General features: G+C 40.1%; 1 protein-coding gene across 1 annotated transcript in view; it reads left to right on the plus strand.

Moving 5' to 3' along the window:
* The first annotated feature begins 4,342 nt into the window (after positions 1–4,342).
* mtmr7b (myotubularin related protein 7b) overlaps positions 4,343–19,442 on the plus strand; it is a 58,863-nt gene continuing 43,763 nt past the window's right edge. Inside the window, exon 1 of the mRNA XM_052034260.1 lies at positions 4,343–4,518. Within this exon, the coding sequence (XP_051890220.1) occupies positions 4,495–4,518 (24 nt within the window). The 5' untranslated portion in view covers positions 4,343–4,494. The remainder of the gene's footprint in view (positions 4,519–19,442) is intronic.

The raw sequence follows: 19,442 nt of genomic DNA on the forward strand, positions 1-19,442 counted from the left end.
GCAACATGTTCAGCAAAATAAATTGCTAGCAATTAAGGTAGTTTGACAAAGATTGAAATTATATAACTTGGAAGAGTTTATATTCACTTTACTGCATCTGAGGACCATATTCAATCGGTTTTCATGTTTCAAATAAAATGTTTATTTTGATTTTAAGTGTTGAAGCTCTCCAGCTGTAATTATTATTTAATTTTGTTCTGCATAACTTCATATATTTAATGAAATAAATTCATTATTGTCACATCTTCTGTGCTTTTTTTTACAGCATCCACATATTGAACAGAACCATCTCCAGCCAGTGTTGATGAATGAAACTATTTGACAAAGGAAATTACACCTGAGCATGCACCATAACTAGATAAACAAAGTGCAATCTAAGGGAGACAATGCCTTAGAAATTAAGTCTGACAAAAATGTTAATTTCAATGCTATGTGACTAAAACTAAACTTAACGTGCAATGAAATGTAATAGTGACCATTTCTGATTTGGTTTATATCATTCCAGGCATGACTGATAACTGTGTCATATTGGCATCATTCTGTCATTCCCTGTGCAATGCTTCTTGGAGATTTGCACTGGAAATGATATTTGGAAAATTACGAAGGAAATTAGACCAACTTGTCCCAGAATTGATCAGCATTGGGCACATCCAGGACATCCAGGTCTTTAAGGTACAGCACTGAACTGGATCCCCATAAAGACATATCTCACACTTGCTCCTTATCCTTTGAAGACCACCAGTACAGTTTTAATGCACCCAACCAATCTCCCCTTCACCCCCCCCAAATACTCCCACTACCATCAACCCAGGCCCTAATCCCACCTCTCACCTAGTGACCCAAGTCCCAATACATCCTCACACCTCCCCAACTGTTCAAATGATTCCTAACCACCCCCCAAACCCCATCACCACTGGTCTTTTGTCAAAAATGTAATGATCAGTCCAGTTTCTAAATTACTCCTCCTAAAAATCACCCTACTGATGCCCACCTCAACCCACTAATCTCCCTCCTAATTTCCTGAGGCCCAACTTCCATCTCCACTCCTCCTCCCTCGACTCCTTGCATGATCAGCAAGCTAACCCCTGGCCCTGATTGCAACTTCAGTCAATGACCCAATCTTCCCCACCCCACTCCAACACAATTGACCCTGGGCCCAGTCTTGGATGACATTATCATTATCAGTGAAAGTGTGCGATGTCCATTCAATGGACTCAGAGACCTTGGACCTGAGGTGCAAATGAGTTTGGAGAGGAAGAACCATGACCAAAATTGTTATTGGCATGTATCTCATCAATCATATAATCCATGGCAAGATTATTACCTAGAATTTCTTCGCAAGCTCACTTCATTTCATCCACAATCCTTAGATCAATATATATTTTAATGTATCTGACATTTTGTAAAAAAATTATGCTTCATAATAGAGAATGTTAACCCTCATATTTATGACATAAACATTAGGGTTAACATTATTTTTCCATGATTTGTGAATAAAATGCAGTAATATTTTTATTGGCATAAAATGATTAGATTGTGAAAATTTTGTAAGAGCAGACATTATCTTTACTGCTTCTGGGAGGATGAGCTGCATCCTCAGATTTTTTCTGATATTTTCCTTCAGATTATTAGATTGGTCAATTGACGTTAAACTGCATTTATAGTTGTTGTTCCAAGTTTTTCATACAAGCCAAGAAGCACCTTTCATGACCTCAGTTTACCTCACTACGCTTTACAGCCAATTCAATACTTCTGTAGCCAGTGTTATAGGCATCACAGAAGCCAATTTATGCAGACTAAACTCTTAAAAAACCGAAGAAATAACAATCAAACATTCTATCTTATTGTGAATGAGGGGAAGGTATTGCAATTCCTCTTCAAAATAGTCTGTAGGATCTTTTACATCTCACCTTAGAGGCAGTGCATCCAACAATGTAGAACTCCCTCATTCCTGCTCTGAACATGTCTAGATTTTTGTATTCAAGCTTTTGGGAGTGAGGAGAACTGGACCGACAATTTTCAGATCCAAAGTGAAAGTGTGGCCAATTCACATATGATCCCACCACCAGTCACATCTTCCCCTTTCCTTCCCTTCCTGCATTTTGCAGGGACTGCTCACTTTGTAACTCCCAGGTCCACTCTTGCATCCCCACCCAACACTTCCCATCCCATAGCACCATCCCATGCAACCAGAGAAGATGAAACATCTGTCCATTCACCTTCTCCCTTCCCACTATCCAGGGATCCAAACAATCATTCCAGCTGAAGCAGTGATTCAGTTACACTTCTTCCACTCTAGTCTACTGCATTTAGTGTTCACAATGTAGCCTCCTCTGCAGTGGAGAAAACAGGGCAGGCATGGTTAGCATAACGTTATTACAGCGCCAGCGACCCGGGTTCAATTCTGGCCACTGTCTGTAAGGAGTTTGTACGTTCTCCCCATGTCTGCGTGGGTTTCCCCAGGGTGCTCCGGTTTCCTCCCACATTCCAAAGATGTACGGGTTAGGAAGTTGAGGGCATGCTATGTTGGTGCCGGAAGGTGGTGACACTTGCAGGCTGCCCCCAGAACACTCTACGCAAAAAGATATAGTTCACTGTGTGTTTCGATGTACATATGACTAAGAAAGATCTCTCTTAAAAAGGCAGATTGAGTGATCACTCCCTGGAGCACCTGCATTCAGTCCACAGGGATGTTCCTGAGCTTTCTGTTGCCTGCCACTTTAATTCTCAATCCCATTATTTTTCCAATCTGTTTTGCAGTCTACAACCTTCTGGAATGAACATTGAATTCTCTAACTACGGGTAAACTGCTCTCATTGTTTCCTATTATTGTGCTTCTGTCCCTTCCCCTCCCATTTCGTTAAGATGCCTTACTGACAGTCAGTACTTATGCTCCTTATTATCTGATCTGTCTTACCTATCTCCATATTGTCTTTGGTTTACACCTCACTCCTCCTCCCAGCTCTGTTTTGAAAACTGTAAATCCTCCACTCTTTCCTCAGTTTTGAAGAAGGTTCTCTGATCTGAAACATTGACTGGTTTCTCTTTCCAGAGATGTTGCTTGAGTGGCATTTCAGCATTTCAGTCTTCGTTTCAGATTCCAACATCTGTAATTTTGTTTTCCAATTCACCCATGGCTGATAGATGGTGAGCAATTTATAAACGGAAGGAGAGATAAAACAGGAAATTACAGACTGCTTAGCCTAATGTTTGTACAGGGGAAAATGATAGAGGCCATTATAAAGAATGGAATAACAAGAAAGTTAAATTATCAACATGATTAGACAACATCAACATGGATTTCTGAAAGGGAAATCATGTTTGACAAACCTTACTGAAGTTTCTTGAGGATGTAGCAGGTGGAATAAATATGGGAGAGCTAGTAGGTATTATGTACTTGGATTTTCAGAAAACTTGACAAAGTCCTAAATAAGTTGGATAATGTGAAAAACTAAAGTACCTGGTGTCAGGTGTAATAAAAATTGATTGTTAGATGGGAAACAGATTGTAGGAATCAACGCGGCTTTCTCCGGGTGGCAGACATTAACCAGCTACTATTATACAGGCCAGACAAGAGACAAAATCATGCAGTTCTGTTCTCCTTACCTAAGAAAGGATATACTGCATAAGAGGGAGTGCATTAAAGGTCACCAGATTGATTACGGTTGGGGGTGGGAGTGCCATATGAGGAGCGATTAAGTCCACTAGATTTGTGTTTACTAAAACTTAGAAGAATGAGAGGAGATCAGATCAAAATTTACAAAATTATGACAGGATTAGATAGACTGGATGTAGGGAAGATGTTTCCCCTGTCTGAGGTGTCCAGAACGAGGGGTCATAGTCTAAAGGGCAAGAAATTTAGTACTGTACTGAGGAGAAACGTCTTTATTCATTGATGAAGCATCTGTGGAATATGCTACCACAGAGGGCTGTAAAGGTCTGGTTGCTGCATATTTTTAAGGAGAGTGATAAACCTTCAGACACAGTAAGCATCAAAGGGAATGGAGAGATTGCAAGAAAATGGCACTTGAATTAGATGATCAGCTATGATATATAATGAAATATCGAATAAACTATTCCTGTTTCTTTTTTTTCGTGTTTTTATATGTTATCTACTTCGAAAGGAATGCAACCACAATAACATAGTATTTGGAGTAAAATTACGTGAACTCCAAATGAATAAATTATAGATAATTTATTCCGTGGTTCCATTTTACAAGAAAACACACAGAATTACGACTTAAGAATGAGGACAGGGGGCGTTAGGACCTGGAGGAAACAAATGCGCAGAGCCTGTTGGGTGAACACAACCTCGGCTGCAGCCGTACTGGGAGCATCCATTCATCGATGGAGACTAAGATATTTGTATGTGTAGGTCCAGGAAAATAAGCATAATTTTTGCAGTGAAGTTTGTTCCCTTTTTGTTTTGCTCAGGATAAATAGAAGCACACCTTAGTTACATTGCGCACACCTTAGTTTTTTTTCAGGGAAGGGATGGAGTACATCAGAACCCCAAAGGTAAAGGCAGATGTTCAAGATGCCACTCGTATTACTGATGTCGTGTTATTACAGATGACGTTGACGTGTATTATTTTGACCTTGCAAATTGTTAAATTTTGGATTCTAACGGTTTTTTTAATAGCTGCGTTTTTCTCCATTCAGGTGCATGTGTAGAATTAAATTGGATTAAACACTGTTCTCTGAAGGATATTAATAAAACATTCCAATCCAAATTGCATGTGATGTTTTGAGGAGCTTTGAAGGATTAATAGACCCTCAAAAGCGAAAGCGACTGTGCAGTCGCAGGCCTATCCCTGTTCCAGTATTGTCGTCTCTCACAGACCACCAAATGATAATTTGTTCCTGTTTATTACTTGGCAGTCATTTTAGATCTATTTGATAAAACTTGCCACAAGGCATGGGCAATTTTGAAGCCTTTTTGAGGAAGGTAGAGCATTCAATTGATTCTCAGTTGTACTGCTTGAAATACAGTCTCAATATCCTAAATTAAATCTGTAATAGAATCATTCTCAGTATAAGAAACAAACTTAAAGTTTCAAATGATGTTGCTTGTTTTCTTTAATTTATCAGCATTTCATGTACTATGGAATTAGTACGTCAAACCCTTGCACAATCGGGTGAATTTTATATGGAGCATCTGAATTGCTGCTTTGATGTCATGTAAACATATCAACAGCCATTACTGTTGCCACTGGTACGAGAGTGCAGCTGTTAAAGAAATAACACCCTACCCTCATTTTGAATATGTTAATATACATGTTCTGTCATTCTTAGTACTTTCTATCAGATCTATATTTTGAAATGCTGTCAAGGAAGCCAGTACTTCATTCATTATAAAAAAATAATTGACACTTCTCGTACAACTCCATGATGTCTTTTCAGTTGCTTTTTGCATGTTAGTATGGCATGGCTAGTTTAATCACTTATGAAATGATCCATTGCAAAATTTTCCCAAATAAAGAGAATGCCATTCATATTTAACTTGGATTTGAGTCATAGAGTTATATAGCACGAAAACAGGCCCTTTGGCCCAACTGGTCCATGCCACCCAGAATACCCCATCCAAGCTAGTCCCATTTGCCAGTATTTGGCCCATATCCTTCTAAGCATTTTCAATCCACGTATCTCTTCAACTATATTTTAAAAGTTGTTATCGTACCTGCCTCAACCACTTCCTCTGGCATCTCATTTCACATAGATACCACCCTTTGTGTAAAAAAAAAAGTTGCCCCTCAAGTTCCTGTTAAATCTTTCCCCTCTCACCTTAAACCTATGCCCTCTGGTTCTTGATTCCCCAACTCTAGGAAGAAAGACTGAGTGCATTCACCCTAGCTATGCTCCTTGTGATTTTATACACCTCTAAAAGATCACCTCTCAGTCTCCTACACTCCCATGGAATATAAAACTAGCCTGTCCAACCTCTCCCTATAACTTAATCCTTCAAGTCCTGGCAACATCCTTGAAAATCATTTCTGCACTCTTTCCAGTTTAATAACATCTTTCCTATAGCTGGGTGACCAAAACTGAAGACAATACTCCAAGTGTGCCCTCACCAGCGTCCTGTACTGCACCGTGACCTCCCAATTTTTATACTCAGTGCCTCATCTTCTGAAGGCCAGCGTGTCAAAAGCCTTCTTCACCACCCTGTCTACCTGTGACTCCAGTTTGTGGAATAGAAGAGGTAGAAGGGAGAGGGCATCGAGAGAGTTGAGGTGTGTAAAATTGCGAAGGGCCTAGATGGAGTAGATAGGAAGGAACTATTTCCATGAGCAGCTGAGGGCATAGACTTAAAGTAAATGGTGACACGATTAGAGGAACCTGAGGAAAAGTTTTCACCCAAGTGTTAAAAGTTGGTAACCTATTGACTGGAAGGTGATAGAGGCAAAAATGATCATCATATTTAAAAGGTATTTTGAAATGTACATGAGGAGCTGTGACCTGCAGGACTGAAGACCTGAAGACCAAGTGCGGGAAGGAGGGATTTGGTTGGATAGTACTTGGACTGGCACAGACATGATGGGCTGGATGGCCTTTCACTACGTTGTAACTCATCTATGATTTTTAATTACAGACGTTCTCTTTCATTCACTCCTTTCTTTCTCTTTTCTAACACTTAGGTAAAATCCACACAGTTTTGAAAAGTACCAATGCATCAGTAGCCTTCTGTAACAATGGGAGGCGCAGGACTCAGATGAATTGTAAAAGAGTTATTTACTAGCAGATTCAAAAATCCTGTATATCGGTGAATTTGTGGATGAATAACTCTTCAGTTTGGATATTTGCGTGACTGATCCAACTGCAAATAGAGACATGCAACTGCAAGCCATCCATTTCTAGTAATAAGCCCACCAGGACCCAGACTGGTGACGCACAACATCCCAGAACTTGTTTCTTTCTAGTGTCTAAGCTTCTATTTCTTTCTGTTATCTATGTTTTTTATTCCTTAAAAACAGAATAAGCTTCCCTATACTTAAAAGCAGAATCCCACCTTATATGACTTTTGCCTCAATCACCACTGAGTGTCAGCTGTGGTGAAAATAACTTATATCAAGCAAACTAGCCTATTGAGTATAAATATATTAAACATTCCCAAGTTATTGAGAAAGGATACATTAGTATAAAAAAATTTGGGTTTTCTTCCTCCATGAAATATAAATATGGGAAATTTGATGTGGCATTAAAATATAAAAGGGATAGTTGGTGTCCATGTGATTAGTCTGGTTCAGTTCAATAGACCGGGAAATGGAAGTGTCTTAGATGTTCATGATCACTGATCTCTAAGGTGCTTCTGGCTTGTACAGTGAAAGAGGATAGGCCATAAATATTCAAAAGGCAACTGAGTGAATTTCTGCCGGGGGGGCTTGTATGTATACAAAGGGTAGAAATTGTATCAGGTGATGTGCTTCATAGTCAATGTAATCTCCTGGAACTGGTTTACGTTGCCTTAGGATATGGAGGGGAGAGGAGGGGGAGTATAGAAGAATTTCCCAGAACTCCATTCTAATACCGACCTTACTTCTCCCAAGGTGGAGGGGTAGCTATGGAGGTCATGATGCTTAATCACACTTAACATAAGGTACAGGTTTGATAAATGTTGTTATTTCATTCTGCCATTTCAATTTATTTGATTAATGATGTGAAATCATGATGCACTTGGTCATCACCTATCCTAACTGGATACTAGAAAGTTGTAGTATTGAATAAATGCAGCACCGAGTATTCTTAAAACTTTATAGTTGCTATATATGAAGGTAAAAGTACCTATCAGGATCAAAACAGTTATTTACTTTTTAAATGTGGGCTGAGTTTTGTGGATGTCTTTAATTAGGAGGATATGTAAGAAACAAAATCTCAAAATTTAGGCATTGTTTGCAATGCCATATTTTTTCGCCCTGAAGAAGGTGGTGGTGAGCTGCTTTCTTGAACAGCTGTGGCACATATGCAGAAGTTGGGCCTACAATGCTGTAGGATGGACTGTTCAGAATTTTAACTCTCTCTTATGATGAATGGTGATGCATGTCCAAGTCATGTTTATCTGTGACCTGGATGGAACTTGCAAATGAAGATGTTCCTATAAACCTGTAACCCTTGTCCTACCAGGAGGTGGATGTTTTTGAGAAAAGTCATTCAAAGAGTTGTTGCAGTACATCCTGTGTCAGAACCAAATATGGGCCAGTGAGGGAGGGAGTGGATTTTGGTGGATAGCCTGGTGACTAATAGATTATTTTATCCAGGCTGTTACCAATCAGATATGTCCTGACTTTTCTGTTCCCAAGACCTGTACCTTGTAGGAGATGGGAAAGCTTGGAAGTGGGCAGGAGGTGAACCATTCACTGCAGATAACCCCAACTCTGACCATGTCTAGTGGCCGGGACATTTCTTTTGTGGTTGGTCCAATTGCATTTCATATCAATGATATTCTCAAATATGTAAATGGTAGGGAATTTAGTGATTGTAATGGCATTGAATTTCAAGTGAAAGTGGGTAAACACATGTTGAAAATGGTTATTTCCTATGTGGCTTTTGTGTTGGATGAATTTCTTTTCAAATCTGGAAGTTATCTAGGTCTTGCCAGTGATGTGAGGCAATTCGTAACAAAAGAAAGATGGAGAGAGAAAGGAGCTCTTGTAACTGCATTGTTGGTCTTACAAAATGATAGAACTTTATGAGACATCAGGAGGCCATCTGTCCACTGAATCTATGCTGGCCATAAAGACCATGCTTTTGGTCCATTTATTAGTAGGTAGTGGCAATACAAATGCACATTGACGTTATTTTAAATTGCATATGTCAAGTGTAGGAAATTGATATTGAATGAGTCCTTTGGGGTTTATAGGGGATATGGGAAAGATTTGAGAAAGAAATTAGGAGGGCAAAAAGGGGCCATGCAATGACCTTGGCAAGCAGGATTAAGGAGAATCCTAAAACCTTTCATATTGGACGCAAAAGGGTAGCTAAGGAAAGAGTGGTTCTTTCAGGGACCAAAGGGGTAATCTGTGTGTGGAGCCAGGGAATATGAGTAAAGTCCTGAATGAATACTTTGCATCGGTATTCATCATTGAGAAGGATGTGGAGGCTGGAGAGTTAATGGGGGATGGGGAGCGGGGGGGGGGGGGGCTATTATGCTGATATTCTGGAGCATATCTGTATCCTGAAGGAGGAAGTGTTAGAAATATTGGAGCACATTAGAGTGGTTGAATCCCCAGGGCATGACAGGATCTATTCCAGTACGCTAAGGGAAGCATGGAAGGAGATTGCTGGGCCTCTGACAAAAATTTTTGCATCTTCATTATCCATGATGAGTTTCCAGAAGACTGGAGGATAGCTAATGTTGACCCCTTATTCAAAAGGAGCCATGGAGATAAGCTTGGAAACTACAAGCTGGTGAACCTTTCATCAGTGGTAGGGAAGTTGCTGGAGAACAGGATTTAGGTTCTCTTGGAAAGGCAAGGACTGATTAGGAGGAGTTAACATAGTTTTGTGCAAGGGAGATCATGTTTCACAAATCTGATTGAGTTTTTTGAAGAGGTAACTTAGAAAATTCACGAAGACAGTGCAGTAAACTTGGTTTACATGGACTTCAGTAAGGCTTTTGATAAGGTCCCACTGGGTAGACTGGTCCAGAAGATTAAGGCACAAGACAACTGAGGCGTGTTGGCAAACTAGATCCACATTTGGCTTGGTGATAGGAGGCAAAAGTAGTCGTGGAAGGATGTTTTTCTGACTGGAAATCTGTAACAAGTCGTATCCTGCAAAGAATGGTGTGGGGACTTCTGTTGTTTGTAATATATGTATATATGTAAATGACTTGGATGAGAATGTAGGTCACCTGGTTTGTGAGTTTGCAGAGGACACAAAAATTGGTGAAGTCATAGATAGCAAAGAAATCAAACCAGGGTAGGACTTGTACAGTGAATGGTCAGGGCCTGGGGAGTGTTGTGGAACAGAGGGACCTAGGAGTACAAGTACATAGTTCGCTGCAAGCGGCGTCACAGGTAGACGGTAGTGAAGAAAGTGTTTGCCACGCTGGCCTTCAAAAGTCATGGCACTGAGCATAGAAATTGGGATGTTATGTTGCAGTTGTTCAAAGCTTTGGTGAGACTGCATTTGGAGTATAGTGTACAGTTTTGGTCGCCCTGTTATAGGAAAGACGTCATTAAACTGGAAAGACTGCAGAAAGGATTTATGAGGATGTTGCCAGGACTTGAGGGACTGAGTTATAGGGAGAAGTTGGGCAGGCTAGGACTTTATTCTTTTGAATGTAGGAGATTGAGGAGTGACCTTGTAGAGGTGTGTAAAATCATGAGGGGCATAGAAAGGGTGAACGCACATAGTCTTTTTCCCACGGAAAGGGAACTAAAAACTAGAGGGCCTAGGTATAAGGTGAGAGGTGAAAGGTTTAAAAGGGACCTGAGGGGCAACTTCTTCAACCAGAGGGTGGTGCGTATATGGAATATGCTGTCAGAGGAAGTGGTTGAGGCAGGTACAATCACATCATTTAAAAAAAACATTTGGGTAATTACATGGATAGGAGGGGTTTAGAGGAATATGGCCAAATGTGAGCATGTAGGACTAGCCTGGTGGGCACCATGGTCAGCATGGATGAATTGGGCCAAAGGGCCTTTTTCCATGCTGTATTACTCTATAACTCTAAAGAAGGTCATCCCAGGATACAGCAGGACATAGATCAGCTGCAAAGTTGGGTGGCATGGTGGTAGGTGGAATGTAATCCAGACAAATGAGAGGTAATGCATTCTGGGAAGTCATATTCTGGAAGGATGTATAGAGTAAATGGCAGAGACCTTAGGAGCATTGATGTACTGAGGGACTTCGGGGTGCAAGTCCATAGCTCCCTGAAAGTGGCAATACAGGTGGAGAGGGTAGTGAAGGAGGCATTTGGTATGCCTGCCTCCATAGACTGGGGCATGGAGTATAAGACTTTGGACATCATGTTGTAACTGTACAAAACATTGGTTAGACCATATTTGGAGTCCTGTGTACTATTCTGGTTGCCATGCTACAGGATGGATGTGGTAGCAATAGAGAGAGTACAGAGAGATTCACCAGGATATTGCCTGGAATGGAGGACTGTAGTTATAAGGAGAGATTAGGATAGGCTAGATTTATTTACGTGGAACGTAGGAGACTGAGGAGTGACAATGCAGAGTTTTACAAAATTATGAGGGGCATAGATAGGATAGATAGTCTTTTTCCTGGGGCAAGGGGGTCTATAATTAGAGAGCATAGGTTTAAGGTGAGAGGGGAGAAATTTAAAGGAGATCTCAGGGGTAAATTTTTCACACAGAAGGTGGAGGCTGTGAGTTCCAGATACCCACTGTATGGCGAAATACTCCACAACTTGCATAGAAATCTACTACTTTTCTTCTATGTCCATACTTATTAAGCCCTTTGCTATAGAGATGGATCTCTTCTACCTACTCTATGTAGGCTCCTCGGTATAATGTTTTAGAATCACATAAACTGGAAATGGATCCTTTGGCCCGCAGAGTTCACACTGACCATCCAACACACATTTATGCTAATCCTACACCAATCTCATTCTATTTTCCCCACCTTCCCATCAACTCCTTGCAGGTTCTACCGCCTTCTTCACTCTTGGCGCAAGTTACGGTGGCCAATTAACCTAGCAATCCACAAGTCACTGGGATGTGGGAAGAAACTAGAGTGCTTGGAGGAGACCCACATGGTCGTGGGGAGAATGTATTGTTTGCACTATAAAGTCTCTTCGGCTTGCTATCTGATCTTTCCTCGTAGCTGAACTTCTCCATTCCTGGCAATATACAGTGTACCCCCGTGTTATGGCAGTTCAGGTGACGGATATTCACCCTTACGGAATTCACAAATCACTACCAGAAAATTTGTGATACAGGATAAAAATTCACTCTTACAGACTTTATGAGAAAAAAATAACTAAATAAACATGAAACAAATTTTGTTTTGTTAAGGGTTTGTGTTACAGAAGATCATGATATGGGTGGTAATTTTTTAGGAACGCAACCCTTCTGTAAGACGGGTGTACTGTACTTGTAAATCTCTGCCCTATCTTCTTGGGTGTTAATGCATTTCTCCTGTAAAATGGTGACCAAAACTGTATGCAATACCATAGCTGTGGCTTAGCTAGTGATTTAAACTAGGTTGACCTTGCTTTTCATATCTAGTATGATAATAAGGATATAGAATATATTGTAGGAATTGAATTTTGGAAGCTGAATATGCTGCTCCTACTCGATAGAATATTTAGCATTGTCAACATGGAATGAATTTCTTTATAGTTATCTCCCCAGCTAGGGATTAATATGTTGATCCACTCAGCCACAAATGGCAGCTGTTTAATTGTGAACTGGAGGTGTAGTACATATGGCACAAAATAGTAAGTATCAGGATTTTCAGGGTAAGCTTTTTTAAAATCTCCGAATGCCTGTATGTGGCCATGCTAAACAGAGACTGAGGGACTTTAGTGATGGACAGAAAATGGGTTTGCTGTCCTTATGCTGATGTGCTTTGATATATGTTGCTATATTAAAGGATTTACATAAATATAACAATTGTCGTTATTATTCTCCTTGAGTACAACCAATGCTTGACAAAGTTGTTTGTTGTGGACCAGGGATAGGTCTTTTGTCTCTACTTTAAGCTGGAGAAAGTACATGGCGGTGACACAAAAGCAAAAAAAAAAGTAGTGTAAAAGTAGTTGGTCAAGCCATGAAAAACAGTTTATTGTAGTAATTCTGTTCAGAAGGATTTGTGACTTTCAGTTGGCTATCACTAGGTAAACATTTTGCTTGAACCTAAAAGTGATTTGCACTTATTAGTTTTTTTGCTTCTGATTGCAGCAGGTACCAAATTTTATCACAAGTATGGCCTGGAATAACAATTGCAATAATTTGAATGCCTCTCTAACAATATTAAAATAGAAATATTTACTTTATAATTTGTTTGTTTTACTGGGTTTGAATCATAAGAGTAGCCCGGCCTTATGGGCATTACAACTTGCTTTCTAAAATATGAAAACTGTAACAGTGCTCTTTTATGGAAATCACTTTCAGAGAAATTCTAGATTCAAAAGAGGTACCAGAATATCCTCTGACTTTGTGTGAGAGAGCTACCTGTGAACTAGTGTGAAAGGAAGCCTGATAGCTGGCAAAGCAAATGCAAATGCTTTGACTAGAAAAGATGACTCATTTTTAGTGCACAATTATAGAAGAATTGCTTTTTTTCTATTCTTCACGTTCAGGTCCATCATCAAATGATGTCTGTGGAGCGCATAATTAATGAACATGATGCCGACATATATACTTGAAAAGAGCAACGAGTCGCTGCTTTCTTCACCATCCCTGGCCCAAGGGGCATTGATGTCAAATATTATCCCTTAGTGAAATTAGCCAACTGAACCTGTTTAGCTTGGCTGAATATTTAGATTTGGTGATGCATTTACTCAATGCAATTTGGTGATTCAATTACTCAATTAAAGCTTTCGATGATCACCATAATAGTATTGCTGAATATGACAAATTAAGCCAAGATTGAATAAACCTGCATCATCTCATAATAAATCTGTTTCTAAGTAATGTGACACAAGAAACCATGAACTTATTCTAAGCAGACTGGTGATCACTTCTTCTTGCTCATTTCAGCAGAGTAAAGGTAGCTTTCAGTTTTGGTGGGATGAGAAATCAGGAAATATTAGATCAACTGTCCATTTTGCATTTCACCCAATTTTTCTTTGCATTGAAACAAGAAAGCCTGTGTGATGTCAGTTTTCTGTCTCTGCTGAAAATGGTCCAAATCATTCCCTGCAATTATTTCCTTGTCCATTGAGTAAGCAGAATCAGCACAATTGGATCAATCTCAGTTGATGGGTCATGAACTTGACACAAGAAGATGATGGTAACCCTTGGCTATCTCATCCAAACTATCTTTCATGGTCAGTTAGAGTGGACAAGGCTATTTTAGTGTGGGCATCATCTCTGTTAAATTTTGTTACTTTGGTGCCAACAGTAATGTAGTGCATGAAAATCAAAATAAATCTGCAGATACTGAAAATCTGAAACAAAAACAGGAAATGCTGGAAAAGCTCAGCAAGTCAGGCAATACGTTTGGAAACATTTTGGATCTGTGACCCTTTGTCAGAAATATAATGTATGACAGCTATTGAAATTGTTGCTTTGGTGGCTGTTGTGGCTAATGCGTTACCTCTTAAGTCACAGAAGTCATACAGCATGGAAAAAGACCCTTTGGCCCACTGGGTGCACACTGACCATCAGATGCCCATTTACACAAATCATACTTTATTCTCCCTGCATTCCTATACTCCGTCCAAGATTCAACCACTCATCTATACATGAGGGACAAATTACAATGGCCAATTAACTTACCAAGCTGCACATTGTTGGGATGAGGGGGGAAAGTGGAGCATGTGAGGGAATGTGGAAACTCCACACAGACAGCACTGCTCAGGATTTGACCCTGGTCGCTGGACCCTTGAGGCAGCAACTCCACTGACTGCACCACTGTGCTTTCCTTGGAGGTATTTCCCCTTGCATCATTAGAGGCATCTTTCTTTGCGTGGATGTCTATCAGATGTGCCTACTTCAGTTAGTTCAGTGCTGGTGTCTAAAGTGGTTCAAGACCTATTCTGGAAACTAGAAACATAACCTATGTTAAACAGCTTTGATCAAATGCATTTAGGGGGTGCTGTCCATTCAGTGAGACCTTGTTAAGATCTTGAGTGACTGCTCACACAGACTGGGTATCAGTTTAACATCTCATGCAAAGTATGACAATTCCAACAGTGAAGCATACCCCAGAATCTTACTGAAGTGTTAGACTAGACTTATGGTCAAGTTTCTGGATGGGACATGGACCCACAGCCTTCTGAGTCAAGTGATGTGAGTCGTGGTGCATGTTCCTTCACAATTATTTCTGTCAAAAGTAGATTAACTTGCTATTTATCTCATTTTGATTCATTGGTAACATGACTGCCCTGTTTACCAAAGTGACAACGTCAACTACACAATGTAATTTATTGTATGTGAAACCTTTCAGGATCCCAGTGATGATGTGATAAGTTGTTTTACAAATGCAAATCTTTCTTTCATTACTTTAGTTCAAAATTAGGATATTAGTTTAAACTTAACCAAATTATCCTGTGTTTCCATTGAGTTCACAGTTGCCTTTCAATAATGTTGGTACTTTTTCTGTTTTAAAGCCTAATACCGAAAGCTGCCCTCCTGAATTAAAATCTATTTTTATTTTTGGAAAAATATCTTATTTCCCAATTTCATTTTTTAAAAACAAGTTGTGAAATTATATTGTTTTATGCTTCTGCTTATTTTCACTTGTGGGAGAATCATGAACAAGGGGACATAGTTGCAAAAGAAGGAGCAGGTCATTTATGACTGAGCTGTGAAGAAATTTCTTCTCTCAGAGGGTAGTTAATCTCTGCATTTCTCTGCCCCTGAGGGTGGTGGAGGCCAGATCATTTGGAGATGCTGGCTTCAATTCCTCTTCTGTACTGTTCCCCATAACCCTAAGTTCCTCGATCTTCCAAATACTCATCAATCTTAAGGTGGAGCTTTCCTGCGTCCTCACCACAAAATTCATCGTCAGACGTTTGAAAAGGAACATCTAAACAAGCCTGATGCATTTTGGAAACAAGTCCTGTGGACTGATGAAGTTAAAATAGAACTTTTTAGCTGCAATGAGCAAAGGTATGTTTGGAGAAAAAAGGGTGCAGAATTTCATGAAAAGAACACCTCTCCAACTGTTAAGCACGGGGGTGGATCGATCATGCTTTGGGCTTGTGTTGCAGCCAGTGGCACGGGGAACATTTCACTGGTAGAGGGAAGAATGAATTCAATTAAATACCACCAAATTCTGGAAGCAAACATCACACCGTCTGTAAAAAAAAAGCTGAAGATGAAAAGAGGATGGTTTCTATAACATGATAACGATGCTAAACACACATCAAAATTCACAATGGACTACCTCAAGAGGCACAAGCTGAAGATTTTGCCATGGCCCTCACAGTCTCCTAACCTAAACATCATCGAAAATCTGTAGATAGACCTCAAAAGAGCAGTGCATGCAAGACGGCCAAAGAATCTCACAGAACTAGAAGCCTTTTGCAAGGAAGAATGGGCGAAAATCGCCCAAACAAGAATTGAAAGACTCTTAGCTGGCTACAGAAAGCATTTACAAGCTGTGATACTTGCCAAAGGGAGTGTTACTAAGTACTGACCATGCAGGGTGCGCAAACTTTTGCTTCAGGCCCTTTTCCTTTTTTGTTATTTTGAAACTGTAAAAGATGAAAATAAAAAAGTGATCTTGCTTAAAGTATTAAAGAAACGTGTCATCTTTAACTTTATGCCTTTTGGAAATCAGGTCATCTTTTACTCACTTAGCTATTCACAGTAACAGAAATTTTGACTAGGGGTGCCCAAACTTATGCATGCCACTGTAGATCAGCCATGATCATTCTGAATGGTGGGACAGGGTTGAGGGACGTGGTGGCCTACTCCTGCTCCCAGTTTCTTGTGTCTTGCCTGTGAATAGTCCTTGGATTTCCTTAAACCCAATTTGAGGAGAGAAAATATTCAGATGAACTCGAATGTTCATATGGTACCATCTTAATGAGGAATTGTATGAATCTCATTTGATAAAAGTAGTCATATTCTTGTGAATTTGTTTACAATCCCGGAAGATGATGTGACACAAGGATTCATTTTGATCTTGGGACTGGAATTATTAGGAACCACAGAGAATGGGTTTTGGCTCACTTATTTCCATTTGTTATTTTCTCTTTCTCTCTTCCACCCTGATCTCCTTTTTAGCACCATAACTTCCCCCCCCCCACTATGTAAATGCCTTGTAGTTCCTCTTTGTTTGCTCCCGTGTATCCAGTTTCATTTGTCATTCTTAGTTGTCTTACTGTGTGCAATTGGATCATCCTCCTCCACTCTTTATCATTCTCTGTTTCTTAGAAAAAGTCTGGGATGTCCTCCCTCCCTGCCTGTAGTGTAGATTTCTTTCTCATACCTATAAATCACACCACCTCTCTCCCACATCTGTGCCTGCCAACCCTGTGTATTTTTTTTTACTGTACTTGGGGCAAGAATCTCAGATGATTAGTACAAAAGACATTAGTTAGACATCTTGCTTCCCATAAAAGCATGCACTAAAACGATGCTCTGTGGGATTCCTCCATCTTTTAGTCTAGTGATGTTGGTGTATGGTTTGCTTTTGTGTAAGAGGTTTTGAATAACAATTCTTATTGATTTCCCCATTAATGCAAATATTCTCAGGGTTAGGTTTGTGAGAATGACCACCAATGCCATCTGACAACACAAGAATTACTGCATTCACACTTTTACCACTTCTGCTACACGCACATCTTGCACTTTATACCCCAACATCTAGCTGGTTTTTGCAGCTATTTACTCACCTACTGCTCTTTCCTCACGCTTGTGGAGAAGGTTGCTTGGAGTAAGCGATAACAGCAACAAACAGGAAAGATCTCTTCTGAGTTCAGAGGCTCACTCACTTGGAGGAGAGGGTCGTAGGCCTAGTTGCAACATAGTTAGTTCCCACAGGAGGACTGGAAGATGCTGCAAATGACATTAGCTTATGTCCGGTTAACCCTTTTGCATCCCACTTTTCCTCGCCCCTCAATCCATTCTGCCTATGAATGTCCAGGTGTTTCTAATGCACCCCTCTTACCTGCTCCCTTCCCTCTCTGTAACCATTAGCTTTGTGCCTTTCTCATTTAAGACTCACAGAATATGCACCAGTGCATGACCTCTACATTCCATTCATGCTCCCTATACCCAGGCCCACCCCTAACCCCACCAGTCACAAATAAGCTGCTGGACACTGCAAAGGAAGAGTAAAATGACAGGCTGTCAGTGCATCTTGTGCTCCCATCTACCAACTTGGATCTTGGCATCTCATGGAACGTAGAGGATGGTTTACACGTAGAATCTCTGCATGGTGATACACCTGACATGCATGGATTGTAAACTAGCCAGGGAGATGGTCACACTTGTGCCCCCTCTTCAAAGGGGAGATTACATGCCAATTCTGGTCTGGAGGAGGAGACAGATCATAGATTGCTGATGTAAATGTATAAAATCATTCATGGTGCATTGTCTGGCCTGTTGCAGGTGTCAAATATATTTGGAGAGTCAAGCTCGAATAGGTATTGGAGAGAACATGAAGCCCATTCTTGTTGGCATGGAAGTGGTGACTAACTTGTGAATGATTAAGTAAATTCAGAATGTGTGTGGCCTCTTACAAAGAATTAAAAGGGGCAATCATGTGTATCAGGACCTTCCACATTTGACACATCATTTTCCTATTTCCAGGTTGTGACACTTGAGCTTGGCGCTCGTCCAATTCCAAGTTCCCCTTGTTGTAGCCCCCTGACTGAAGAATACTAATGCAAATGTTTGCACGTCAATCCTGGTGCTGATACAAGTTCCCTTTAAATTGTGCAAATACAGGGCATTTCTCTGCTTTCCTGTGTATGGCCCCCCACTGAATGCATATCCACAATGCAGTATCTCAGGTGAGCCTTCAATTACATCGGAAATTGATGTCTCATTTCCTGCTTCAATACATAGGTCCATCATGTGCGTGGATCAGCCAAAATGCAGTATTCTGCCAAAAATTTGCACTGCTGTTTTAAAAAAGTGATACATGATATTGTTTTATTGGAAACAGCATTAGGATTGCTTGACAAAAGAGATGCTTACATTACTTGCAAGTGGAGATTGTTTGAAGTCTTAATCAAGAGCTGATGAAGCAATACTAAAAAATCCAATGCTATCTTATGTATATTTGAACCTGCTGTTTTGAGTCTAGTATAATGGTTTTTTTGGTTTTTATTATTAGGGATGTTCTGGGGCAATAGTCCTTCGTGCATTTCATCAGAAACAGTCCTTGGAAAGTTGCACAGTGATTAAACATTTCCAGCTGCAGTGCTCCCAAGAACTCTTAATAACTATTTTTGATTAAATATTCCTGCTATGTTTCACTAAGTATTTTTTTGGAATTGTTGTCAGATGATAACTGTGGTTTAGTCATAGTGATTCACTTGGAGTTGGAAGCATTTTAGGTTTGCATTCTATTCAAGAACCTGAGTGCAAAATCTCTCTGATGAGAAGGGCAGACAGGGTTTAACTATCAATAGGACAGAAAAAATGTCAGGTGGCACCATTTGAAGAGCTGGGTCTTTATCTAGCAGTCCAGGCCGATATTTATCCCTAAATTAAAGTCATTAGAAAAACATTATTTGCTAAGATACAAGAATGACTATCTTTCAAAAGCACTTCGTTAGTTGTAGACCATTTTGGAATCTCCTCCAGTCATAAAAAGGCTTGGTATAAATTAAAACTCTGACA

Source organism: Pristis pectinata, chromosome 2, assembly GCF_009764475.1.
Source record: "Pristis pectinata isolate sPriPec2 chromosome 2, sPriPec2.1.pri, whole genome shotgun sequence".
Lineage (NCBI taxonomy): Eukaryota > Metazoa > Chordata > Chondrichthyes > Rhinopristiformes > Pristidae > Pristis > Pristis pectinata.